Genomic DNA, 13,040 nt, shown 5'->3' on the forward strand with positions numbered 1-13,040 from the left:
CTCAAATGACAGACTGTCTAAATTATACCCTAATGTTGCACCAAACTGTCCTAGATGTCATTATTCCCCTGTTTCTTTTGGGGCACATGTTTTGGTCATGTCCATCTTTGCATGGTTTTTGGTCATTAATTTTTCAATCACTATCAGATATATCTGGCAAAACACTGCGGCCTGACCCCTTGATAGCTATCTTCGGTGTAGCACGTGATGAGCTAAAGCTCTCCCACCTCCATAAAAATGCAATAGCCTATGCCTCGTTGCATGCCCGCTGTCTGATACTGTTGAACTGGAAGGCGAAAAACCCTCCTTCCTATGTCCATTGGTTTAGAGAGGTGATGTTGGGATTAGCTCTGGAAAAGATTAGGTATACAGTGCATGGCTTGGAGGGTAAATATGACAGAACCTGGTCACAGTTCATAACTCATATCAAGAGTCTGCCTTTTGCCTGACTCATTGTTCTTTTATTTGTTGGTAATTTAGTTTCTTGCTCTTTTCTCCTACATGCTGTCCCTAGTCTCCTCAATGCCCGTATTCTGACTGTTAGGATTTTTTTTTTTTTTTTTTTTTTGTATACGTGTTGTCTTTTTTGTTTGGATGCCACCTGGTGGGGGGTGGAGTTCACACAACTTCTGTAAGAAATGCTGAACTTATGTCAATGTTTTGTTGAAAATCATAAATAAAGTAAAAAAAAAAAAAGATATATTAGAGACAGGCAGATAATTATTAAAGCAACCCTCATCCAAACCGTGTTTCTTAAGCAAAGGCTGAACAACCGCATATTTAAAACTATCCGGAACTATCCCAGTGTCCAAAGATGAATTAATCAACGCTTGGATACTGGGGACAATTATAGGAAAAGCTGCTTTTATAATATCAGAAGCCAGGTATAATATCAGAAGCCAGGTATAATATCGAGTGGTAGTTGTCTTCATCTTGTTAACCACTTCACAGAGTTCCATTAAAGAGACATGCTGAAAATTATGAAAGAAAAACGGACTAGCCAGCGAATTCAAAGACCGATCTGGAAGCTGTAAAGTGAAGGATGAACGAATAGCTAACACCTTATCAGCAAAAAACGTTAAAAAAACAAAAAACGTTCAGCCGAGGGTTTTGAGTCTAGTTGACACTGCGGGCTGCGTCGCCGTCGTGCCCAGACCATAGGCCCAGACGCAGGTCTTTCAGCAGATCTGGATACGGCCTGAATCCGGCGGACTACGTTAAACCTCGGAATAAAACAGAGAGACTAATAGCGTAGACGCCATTCTTCTTATGATGTAATGAGTACATCAGATGTTATGGGGAGTGTTCCCTGTTCCGGCTGACCTAGTTTATGCAGCCTAACACTGAATTATAGAAGTTTATAAAGTGTTATGTGTAGGCCTATGCTAAATGTTGTTGTACATTATGTTAAAGAGATGTGTTTTTAGTCTAGATTTGAACTGACAAGAGTGTTTCTGCTTCCCGGACTATGTTAGGAGGACTGTTCCAAAGTTTAGGTGCTAAATAGAAAAAGGATCTACCGCCAGCAGCCGATTTGGATATTCTAGGTATTGTCAACTGGCCAGAATTTTGAGATTGCAATAGACGTGAAGGGTCCGTGTAGGCTACTTTTTGATCATTTCATTTCCTGTTTGGAATGGAATAACGAGAAATGAAAACCAGCTCATTTATTTGTTTTATAGTTTAGTTTAAAAAAACGAAAAATGAGATTTTGGCTCGATTTTTATTTTATTTTTCTTATGTGGTTTACAAATCGTTTTGCACACGTGGGCGGCGCTGAAACGACCCTTTCGTCTGATTGGTCAAAACGCTCCGCCTTCAGTAAGCTACGAGCTTTTCTTTCTGTCAGGCAGAATAAGAGTCAGTACGAGTGCGGCACTGACAAATGCACTTTAATAAAATAATGTGTTAAACCACCACTCACAGTCGATAAATACTACAGATAGATAGATAGAAACCTTTGTAAGATATGCTCTTGTCTCCACAAAAACTACATGCAGGGTTTCTTAACATCTCGTGTGGAGAAAATATTGTTTATTCTGGGCAGTATGGCAAGCCATGGCAAAAAGCAGGATAACTAGTTGGATATAGACTACTTAAAAGGAAAACAAATTTGCCGAGTTTGTGTTGTTGAATCATATTTTTTATTAGCCTGACTACGTCAGACTTCGTACTTCCGCTCAATTTCATTTCGCTTCTGTACTCAGTCTGAGACAGTGTCATAGCTTTCCGTTTTCTTCCGGCCTGAAAACAGCTGGCCAATCAACGAACAGAGGGCGGGCTGAGAGCCGTGACGTAGACGCTGATTGTACCGTGGATGCGTAGATTTACTTCACATAATCTGCAAAAGTCGTTCACAGCCATGTTCACTCCGGTATTTCGCTCAATGGTTTTGTTTTCGCATCATACATGTGTTTACAGTGGAAGTTAGATGCGGCTGAGCATGCGCATAACACACGCCATAACCAAACGTTATGTGATTGGCTTACGGGTAACCAATGATTTTAAACTTCAGACAAGCGCCCCCCCGCGAGAAAGAAAACACTTTTCAATTATGCCATGCCAGACTCTGTCTACGAAGCAAAGCGAAGTAGCAGAGTTTGGTATTACCAGGCTAATTTTTTATGGCTACATCTTAAAATATATGGATACACAGATATGGCCTATTTATGAATGAAATTCATGCATTTATTTGTCATTTAAACTGATGCAAACATGGAAAGAGAGTAGAAAACACTTATTATCCTGTCGCCCCCTCTAGTGAACAGCATTAAGTATTACGGCCTTCATTGCTCAGTTAACGCAAGTCAATGGATTTTTTGGGAAAGTAAGTCTGACCAGTTAGAAAAGATATAAGCGAGTCAGACCAGTCTGAAGGTCTGAGCTGAGTTTGGTGAAGCATTAAAGTTCTACCAGAAAGACTCGGGAGAATTATTTCAACAAATCGTACATTTATTGAAAGCTCAACAAGCTGATAATCTACAAAGTCATTTGGCGTAGGCCCCGTCCGTAGTGCATAATCCGAGGGTATCGGATCTGCAATTCCTGCCTAAAGATGAAGGCAGGGGCGCAGCCGACCCCCCGGGAGGTATGGACAGGACCATCCTGGTGGTGGTGGGGAGGATGGGGGTAATCGTCGCTTCAGTATCTGCGAACTCAAACATGTGTAAGTACCGAGTTTTTATACAGTGAGCATAAGAAAATGATTGGATAGAAAGTTGACGTAGTAATTGAGTCTTCCCGGCAGAACTAACGCTAAAGCTTTCCTTTCTAGGCGAGTCAACTTCTCATAATAATGATAAATAATAATGTTTAAATATATGCTGGCTTTCTTAAGCCAACATAATAAAGAAAACTCAGAGAAACATCGACCAATTCAGTATGTAATAAAATTGTTTTAGTTTTATAATAAAACTAATAACATTTTAAAGGTATGCCATGCTCTTCAACCGACATGATTTTAATTAATCCCAAACCTGGTAATTTTGTCAGTATTAATGTACGTTCACTGATTCTAGCTTCTCTCTTCTCTGTCTCTTTGTTTTCATGTGAACTGAGTAGGCTACACATGCTTATATTCATAAATTTAAACTTTATTTCTATTCAATTTTCAAAATTATTTATAGCCTACGTATGTCACACAAGCCTACTGCCTTTTGATGTAAATAGACGAGAGTTGTAAATGTTACGGACATATTATCATGGTTCAGCCTATTATTGATTTTTATTTCCACTTCCCTTTTATCCAAAGAGATGGAACTATTTGCACTGTATTTATCAATGGGAAATACATCATGACAGTGGTTAAAGTGGGATTTGGCAGGTGGGGGAACCCTCAAATTTTGTGTAGGTGCAACAGGGGAAAATGACTCACCGTAGGACCACATATTGAGTATTGTGGTATAGCAATACTTTTTGGGACAAGAGTGTCACTGTGGCACCAAGTTTCAAAATTCCTTATTTAATACTTATTTTAATGTTTTTATTTTGGTCCATCTACATCTACACTGATATGATGACGATACAATGTTAAAATTGCTGAACACCACGATATGGAACACAACCTTGTTTTTCACAATGTAAAAAAAAAAAAAAATGGGAAGTCCAAAACTGACTGAAATGTGCGGTAGTTAGGGGGGTTGGGGGGGGGGCATGCTCCCCCGAGAAAATTTGGATTTCTCTGACCAACATATGTGCAATTTAGGGCTTTTGAAGGCCAAAAAAAATTTGATAAGAAACAGCTTTAAAACTTTGTCATTAGATTATTTGTCAATACCTGCTCTCTCCTCATCTTCATCTTTCTTTTTCTCTCAGTCTCCTTCTGCCCAATTCTTCCCCTCCTAAAGCTGAACTTTGACTGATAGTCTTTTCATTTTCATCTATGTCAGTGAAGAAAGTAAACATAGGCTCAAAACTGTTATTTATGTTTTATGAATCATTTTCTTAGACAAGTTAATTTAACAAAACGTACATGGACGTGAAGAACTATAATGTGTAGTAGCCTACTGTACTGGGGAGCGAAACCATTTAGTGCTTTGTAAGTAATCAGCAATATTTAAAAATGTATACGATGTTTAATAGGGAGCCAATGCAGTTTTGACAGAACAGGGCTAATATCAGGGGGGCAGTGTTTCAGAAAACATTGAAGCTTCCCCGGGCGCCGCCATCATTAGCAGACCATCACCTGCTGTTAGCATTCCATTGACTTCCCATTCATTTTGGTGTCACTTTGACAGCGAATAACTTTACATCTGAGGCGTTTAAAGACTCCATTTGTCCATTATTTATTTCTAAAGAAACACGAAAATGTATAAAAGGCTCCATTACCTTGTATCTTACGTTATGGCCCAGTAGAAACAGTTTTTGTAAAAATAGGCTAACGATTCTCCCATCTAGCAGTGAAATTGTATTTTGCATTCAAACGAATAGTGCTCTACAGCGCCTCGCTTTTTCAAATGCGTGTTGCTTCTACGGTAGCCGTTATGTACCAAAAAGCTATGACAGAATGTCTTCTAATAGCACTTCATCGAGTTTTCCTTCAGGTGAACAGGTTTGTTATTTCAAACAAACTGCAACTTGACACAACGAACAAACGGATGTTTGATAGAATTGAAAGTTTCCAAAGGCAGAGAAGCGACCAAGCAATGAAAAAAGCCTGTAATTTAGACCGTAACATTGACTTACCTGTCGAGAAGAAAGCAGGCAACTTCAGTGTCTCTTTTGAATGCTTTCTCCTGCATTAACTCTTTCCACCTGGAAAAAGCAATCCAGACATTAAACTTTGTTTTTTGCAATCTCCGGTCCTGTGACTCAACATAAGTATGGTCCTCCATTATAAATAACAGTGCAGTGCAGCCTTTTAAACTTGCCGGGGCAGTGACAAGCGTCTCTAAAATCTTCTCTACTGCTTTCAGTCACGTGACGCTGGCTCTGAACGAAAATGCGTTGTGGAAACGCGTTGGCATAGTACTTTTTGTCCCTCTCTGCTATTATAGTTTTTCAAGATGGCGGAACGACATGGAAGCATAGACAGTAAAAGAAATGGACACAGCGACCCCATAGACTTCAACGGAGAAAAGTGAAGCAAATTAGAAGCACTCACTTCCTGATGGCTGAGCGTACTGCGCAGACTCAAACTGAGCTTGACGACGTAGATGTGACGTGAGCAACCTGTCTGTCTTCTAGTAGCTGTGCCAAGAGAAATCTGAATCATTCCCTTCCGAATCTTGCAGAAACAGAGAGCGTGAGTAGGAGCTGTCCATGAGCTAGGAGCAGGAGCAACTTTATGACTCTCTATGGGCTTCTCCCTTGAATTTATCGGACTTTATGCCTCCACGTCCCCCCGATTGACTGCGAGCTTCTCCTCCTGTCTATATGGAAATTTCCAGAGAGCCGCGTGGTTATGACGCAATCGTAAGCCTATTTTTACAAAAACTGCAACTACGGGGCAATAACGTAAGATACAAGGTAATGGAGCCTTTTATACATTGTCGTGTTTCTTTAGAAATAAACAATGGACAAATAGAGTCTTTAAACGCCTCAGATGTAAAGTTATTCGCTGTCAAAGTGACGCCAAAATGAATGGGAGTCAATGGAATGCTAACAGCAGGTGATGGCTTGTTAGCCAATGGCGGCCCCCGGGGATGGTACGCTTTCCGGGTGCTGGATTACCCCCCTGCATGGAAGCCTCCGTCAGAGAATGTCTAATAAGGGGTGGTGGATCATCTGATGCTTTGCAGTGTTAAAGGGGTTAATAAAATCCTGTATCAATATAGAGTTTAGCTATTACAAGTTGGTTAATGATTTGGATGTTTTCAGATGTAAATGGGGCATAAACCAATGTATTAGCGATGTTGACCCTGATGGCTGTCTTCAAATGAAAATGTACTGTATGCATGAGTGAAGTTTGATTGAATTCATTTATTTTTTTAAAGAAACGTTGTTTTCTAAGATGCTATTTCACGTCTTGAAACATTTTAAATCCATTGCGCTCCTTATAGGGCAAAAATCCCCACCCTTCTAAGCATATAATGGGGGTGGTATTATTTATATATATACTAATTACTTTTGTTTACTCATGTATTTTTTCCTTTAGTAATCCCAGCACCTGAGAATTTTGAATATGTCTCTGTGGAACCAACAATTGCAAGACTAAGTTGGACATCACCTCAGAAAATAGATCCCAGTCTATACAAATTCCAAGTGATTATGTATGAAAATGAAGAGGAAACAGAATCTGTGACTTTGAAATCAAATGTAAATGAAATTTTAATGACAGACCTCCTTCCTGCCACTGAATACAAAGCTACAATAAACACAATACTGGATGATGAAAACCAGAGTGGAACAGCTGTTATAATTGTCCAGACAAGTAAGTAACTGCTTTAGAAGCCGGCTCATTTATAGCTACATTTTCCTAAAAGTTGAATTTGCACAAGACAATATGGTATTTTTTTAACCCTCAACAGAACCACTCCCACCAGAAAACCTGGAAATCCAAAATGGTGCAACTTCCGTTTATCTGAAATGGACTGATCCCATCTCTGTTAACAATATTCCGCACAGTTTCAGGGTGATCTGCAGTAACAAAGCCAATACAATAGAATCGATGCTTACAAATGTGGGAGAAGCAAGTGTTTTAAGTCTACAGCCAGGAACTGAATATTCCTTCTCTGTCTACACTGTAATTGAAACAAATGGCATAATACTTGAGAGCATTCCTGTAAAAATCAAACAACGCACAAGTAAGTTATTATTTTTTCCTTTTCCTAATGAAATAATAAAGTCAATACAACCCTGCTGAAAAGACAAGATTAGACCATATACACCTCAATTCTAATCGAGGTTGGTTTTTGCTGGTTTGGTTTGTCAAATTGTTGAGCATAGTGCTACTGTACTAGAAGCCAATTGGTAAGAGATGGCTGTGCAGGTAAACCTCACTCACGTGGCTTAAAGATGCACACTAGTGACTGACGATAGAGGCTGCAGTCTCTTGCTTCCATGTTAGTGCATTCATCTCCCATGCTGGCTATCACTAGTCTCAGCCCCACCCAGAGCAGGCAGCACAGAACTGGTTATCAATCACAAAAAAGCATGGCTATATGGTTCATCCCCAGGGAATTCATGAACTTATAAAATGTATCTCGCTAGTTAAGAATCTTGGTTGGGACACCAGTATCCAAAACAAAATAGATGATGGTCTTTTCAGCAGAGAAAACATTTGTATAATGTATACGTATATATACATAACTGTATAATACTGAATTGCAGATATAAATATGGAATCTGAATTAATGGATCTGGGACTACAACACCACCTGAGGGATAAACTGACTCTAAAGTCTGTGTTGGAATTGAGGAAACCATCAGATGAGGTCCAAAATGCTCATAGTTTTACATCTTTGCCGTTGCTTTTTCTCAGAAAGCTCATGATGGTCAATTCATCAGCCAGAAGCATTAAATGTGCCTCAAAGTGTAACTTTGAAAAATGTGAACAGAAAGGCATCAATATCAGAGAGACATCCACTGGTTTTTACAGAGATCAGGAAGGAGTAAATACACTAGATTTGATCACAGCTCTGTTCCACTGTGCTGATCCTTTCCTCCAGCAAGAAATGTCTCTAAAAATGTCAATGTGTCAGTTCTCTGTGCCTTTGCTGCTGCCAAACTGTGACACAAATGAGTGCACTCTGATGCTTTGGGCCTTGAGGGACATAACAAAGCAGTTTAGATCCCAAGGTTTAGAGGAAAACAGTATTGTGCTAACCAATTTACCCCTGGTCTCTTTCGTCAGACTAGGAAAAAGCAGCTTGTCCAAGTCTGAGTTCCTTAATCATCTCCTCAGAAACAAAGAGCAACATCATGACACCTTTGTTCACAGGAAAATGATAAATGGAAACATTCCAAGAAAGATATCTAATGGGCTTGTTGAAATAAGCTGGTATCTCCCTGGTGGAAAGAGAAATTCTGATATCTTTAAAGAGCCAGTAGCTTTGGCTAATCTTCGTGGGGATATTTCTGCATTTGAGGTCCAATTTGCTTTCTTGAGCCAAACATCTTCTGCAGTTTTTCTGTTTTGTGATGATTTGGACTCCAATCGGACATTTCTGGATTCCTTGCAGCTCAGATCAAAGCTGGTTCTGGTTTGCAACCAAAATGGTCCAACATCAAGCAACAATTTAAAACAAAATTTCTCACAGGTGAAGTATGAAAAATACTCAGTAATCATCAAGGGTGACAAAATGAATGAGGCTGAATTTGCTGTTATACTACAGGATGCGGTTTCTGAAATACTTACAGATTCTAAAAAACTGAGTATTAAAAACATGTCGGAGATTGCACCAGATCTGGGGATTCTTGTCGATGAAAACAATACCATTTGTCAAAATGCAAAGGAAAGGGCAGACCTAATCACACAAGACATCACAAATATACCAGAATTCAAAATGAAGGAACTGTCATTACAGGGCAAACCGTGGAAAGAGTTATCCAAACTGGAGAAAGAGATGTGTCGACTAAGGGCAAAGAATCAAAATATTGAGCAATGCAGGAGTAAACTTAAAAGTCAAATCCAGAATCTAAGAAAGGAACAAAGAAATCAAAGGATAAGTGATGCAATAAATCAGTTCATTTCGGGTTTGAACTGCTCCACGAATGAACAGCTGTATTTTCTCAAATGGATGAAAATGAATTTAGACAGTATAACAAGAAAGCACCTATCCAGGCTTGAGGAGCAGTATAGGAGTGTATGTATGATTGCCACAGAAGATAAAGAACGTCTCAGAGATCTGGAAAATGAGATTGCCAACAGCTCTTTAGGAGTCCAACACTTCATGAGAGAGTTAAGTCAACTCTATGAGTCAGCAAATGGAAATTGGAAGTACCCTGCCCTGAAGAAACTGCCAGAAATATGTGCACAGTTGATGCTGAATGGGTTTCCTTTAGAACTTATTGACGGAGATGCATCAAACATTCCACTGACGTGGATTAGAGATGTGCTTACGGCACTTAACAAACTGACAACACCTCACAACAGGATACGAGTTGTAACAGTTTTAGGAGTCCAAAGCACTGGTAAGTCTACTCTCCTCAACACAATGTTTGGAATTCAGTTTGCTGTTAGCAGTGGAAGATGCACAAGAGGCGCCTTCATGCTTCTAATAGGTGTATTTGAGGAATTCCGATCAGAGCTCCAATGTGACTATATCCTTTTGATTGACACCGAGGGATTAAAATCTCCAGAGTTGGCAAAACTAACTGATAGTTACGAGCACGATAATGAACTTGCGACCCTGGTTGTTGGATTGAGCGACATCACTATTGTCAACATTGCCATGGAAAATGCAACAGAAATGAAAGACACTTTGCAAATTGTTGTCCATGCCTTTCTCCGCATGAAAGAGGTGGGGAAAAGGCCCTGTTGTCATTTTGTGCATCAAAACACTCCAGATGTCGCTGTGCATGAAAAGACCTTGAGAGAGAGATCGATTCTCTTGAAACAACTGGACGATATGACACAAGCAGCTGCTAAAATGGAGAAAATGGGCAAAAACAAGAAATTTGCAGACATTCTAGATTACAAGATTGAAAAAAACAACTGGTACATCCCTGGATTGTGGCTTGGAGTTCCACCAATGGCACCTGTTAGTGCTGGTTACAGTGAGGAGGTGAATAATTTCAAGGACGGAATACTTGACGTTTTCATGGCAACAAAAGTCCCAGCACAGAATTTCGTGTCATTTGCAGAATGGATACAAAGTCTCTGGAAGGCTGTTAAATATGAAAACTTTATTTTCAGTTTTCGCAACACCATAGTTGCTGAAGTGTACTCAAAACTTTGTGCTGAGTTTAGCACTTGGGAATGGGCCTTCAAGAAGCACATGATTGTCTGGTACACAAAATCTGAAACTAAAGTCAATAACTTGAGTGCAACGTCAGTGCAGTCAATGGATGCATTTAACATCGAAGGAATGTTAGCTGATTTAAAACATGAAGCTAATGCTGAGCTTGACAAAGAGGAGAAATTCCTTTTTGATAAAATTGAGCAATACTTTGAAAGAGTGGAGGAAAATGTGCACCTTGTTGAAAATCACAAGGAGGACTTTTTAAATAGTGCACGAGGCCTTCGAAGGGAAACTGAGTTGGAGATACGAATCAAACTGGAAAATGTTGTTTTGATACGGAAGGGAACTGCAGAGGTGGAATCTATAAAGGTAAAGCAGATGGATGCTATGAAAAAACAAGTGCTCAATTTGATCAGTGTCTGCAAGAATAGAAGAAAAAGTTTCTCTGAAAGTGAACTAGATGAGGAATTTGAAAAAATGTGGGATGACATTGTTAGGCAGTTTTCCTTCAAAGCTCTACAAAGGCAAGATGTGGTGAAGGAAACCTTCAGACTCTTACACAGTAACTTGGATAGGAAAGGTGGGGCAGTACATGAGATGCTATCAAAAGCCAGAGATCTAGATAAGTGTGGCACTGGACCTTTTTTGGTGACCATTGAAACAAAGAATATATTTAAAAAAATGTGTGTTCTTGTGTCTGAGAAGCTAAAAAATAAACTGTCCATAGAATTGAGATGTGACGCCATGATACAAAAAAGCGTAACGTTCATTAAATGTAAGACAGGTTCAAAATCAGACTACAATAGCACTGACATACAAGAACTGTTGTGCTTCATTGACAAGAAATTGGAAGACTGCGAGGATATAGAGATCAGCCCTGAAATTGAAGCATCTCTCAAGATCCACATTTGCGGGATTGCTGCAAGAGCTTTCCAGAAAATGCATGACGACTACATACAGAGAACTGACCCTTTGACATCTCTTGAAAGGTGCAAAGAGCAATGGTTAGCTGACTTTAAAGACCTCTACTACCAGCGAGACCAGTGTCAGAACAAGGCTGAGATGTGTGCCCAGCAATGCTTCGCCCCTGCCGTGATGGAATACATCCAGAAACGTCTCGGACCTGACATTGTGGATGAAATGTTGACAGGCGAAAGAGGCGTTGCTTTTAGCACACGAACATTTTTCCAGTGTTCAATTTTAAAACAACTGCTTCAGGATAAAGACTTCGAAAATATTTTGGAATATGTGGAAAACTATGAGAAGTTTGTAACTGAGTGGATTTCAGAGAAGATCATTGAACATTTTTCAAAGGAAGACGCTTTTCTCAAGTTAGAAATGAAGCATTGTAATGTAATCATTAATAAACTCAGGGAAGCTGTAAGAGCAGAGAGAAATGCAGACATCTACCATAGCAATGAAGTTGGAGAGGTAACAAACATCCACAGTTTTGTGACCAAAGTCTTCACATATCTAAATAAAGAGTTGGTCATACCAACTGACACTCTCAGTGCTACTCTGGCTTTAAACAACTCAGACCCTGCTGAGTTTGTAGATTGCCTTAAATCTTCAATAGACAAAATGCATAAGACTTTAGAAGATCAGCTATGTAGTGTAAGGGATGTAAGGGTCAAGCTAACCAGACTCTCAGTAAACAGACCTCAAGAGGTGCTCTTCAGCAGAGTGTTTGGCTGCGGGAAAAAGTGTCCATTCTGCAGTGCACCTTGTGAAGCTGGAGGAATAAAACATACTCAACATTTTGCCTCAGTTCATCGGCCACAAGGCATTGGTAAATACAGTTGGGTTAAAACAGATAAATTAGTCCCTGACATATGCTCATCTCTTGTTGCTAGTGAATTGAATTTCCGCTGTCAAGCCACTGGAAATGCTTGGCATCCATATAAGGAATACAGACAAATCTTTCCAGAATGGAGGATACAGCCTGACATTACTATTGAGGCCTCTGACTTCTGGAAGTACATCTTTGCTAAGTACAACACAAAATTTGCTGAACGATACCAAGTTAAACCAGCAGACATACCTGCTGAGTGGTATATGATCTCTGTTCATCAGGCAAAAAAATGCTTAGAAGATACTTTCAAAATGAGCTAAAATAATGGAAACTTCAATAAACAACACAACATTACTTAAACCATTGACCTGCCACTGAGTCTGTGAGAAAAGACCCTGGCTTATGGGGATTTAAATAATTGTGTATAATTTTTTCTTAGAAAAAAATTAATCTTAAAATAATTCGTATGTACATTTCACGCACAAATTTGTGCGTACGCATAAGCATACTGAGTGAATGAGTCCCACCGACTCTAGAAAATCTCTTAATGCGTACAGAACAACAATGTTTGAAATGTTTTATGATTTTACATTGTAATCATTTGTCACTATTATTATTCTAATGTGTGTAGAACTCAATGTAGAAAAAAAAACCATTGAAATCAAACATGAAAAATATTTTAAAACCATTTACTGATAAATGAAGTGGGTTCTGGAATCCACTGCCGCTTCAATTTATATCTAATGAGTGATTATAATCAAGGTATTAATCAATATTTTTCCTTCTAAATATCACATGAGTTGAATGACTTCTCTGGGCTTATGAGATTTTACTTTGTTATAGAAGTTATCAGTGTGATTATCGAAAATGTTCTTTCATGTATTCTTTAAACTTCTGTATGAAAT

General features: G+C 39.1%; 1 protein-coding gene across 1 annotated transcript in view; it reads left to right on the top strand.

Annotated features, from left to right (window-relative positions):
- The window catches only part of LOC309510741 (uncharacterized protein), a 41,947-nt gene that overhangs the window by 15,914 nt on the left and 12,993 nt on the right, over positions 1 to 13,040 (top strand). Inside the window, exons 7-9 of the mRNA XM_082185608.1 lie at positions 6,596 to 6,871; positions 6,969 to 7,244; positions 7,771 to 12,450. Coding sequence (XP_082041734.1) covers positions 6,596 to 6,871; positions 6,969 to 7,244; positions 7,771 to 12,450 — 5,232 coding nt within the window. The remainder of the gene's footprint in view (positions 1 to 6,595; positions 6,872 to 6,968; positions 7,245 to 7,770; positions 12,451 to 13,040) is intronic.

Source organism: Leuciscus leuciscus, assembly GCF_965113295.1.
Source record: "Leuciscus leuciscus genome assembly, chromosome: 12".
Lineage (NCBI taxonomy): Eukaryota > Metazoa > Chordata > Actinopteri > Cypriniformes > Leuciscidae > Leuciscus > Leuciscus leuciscus.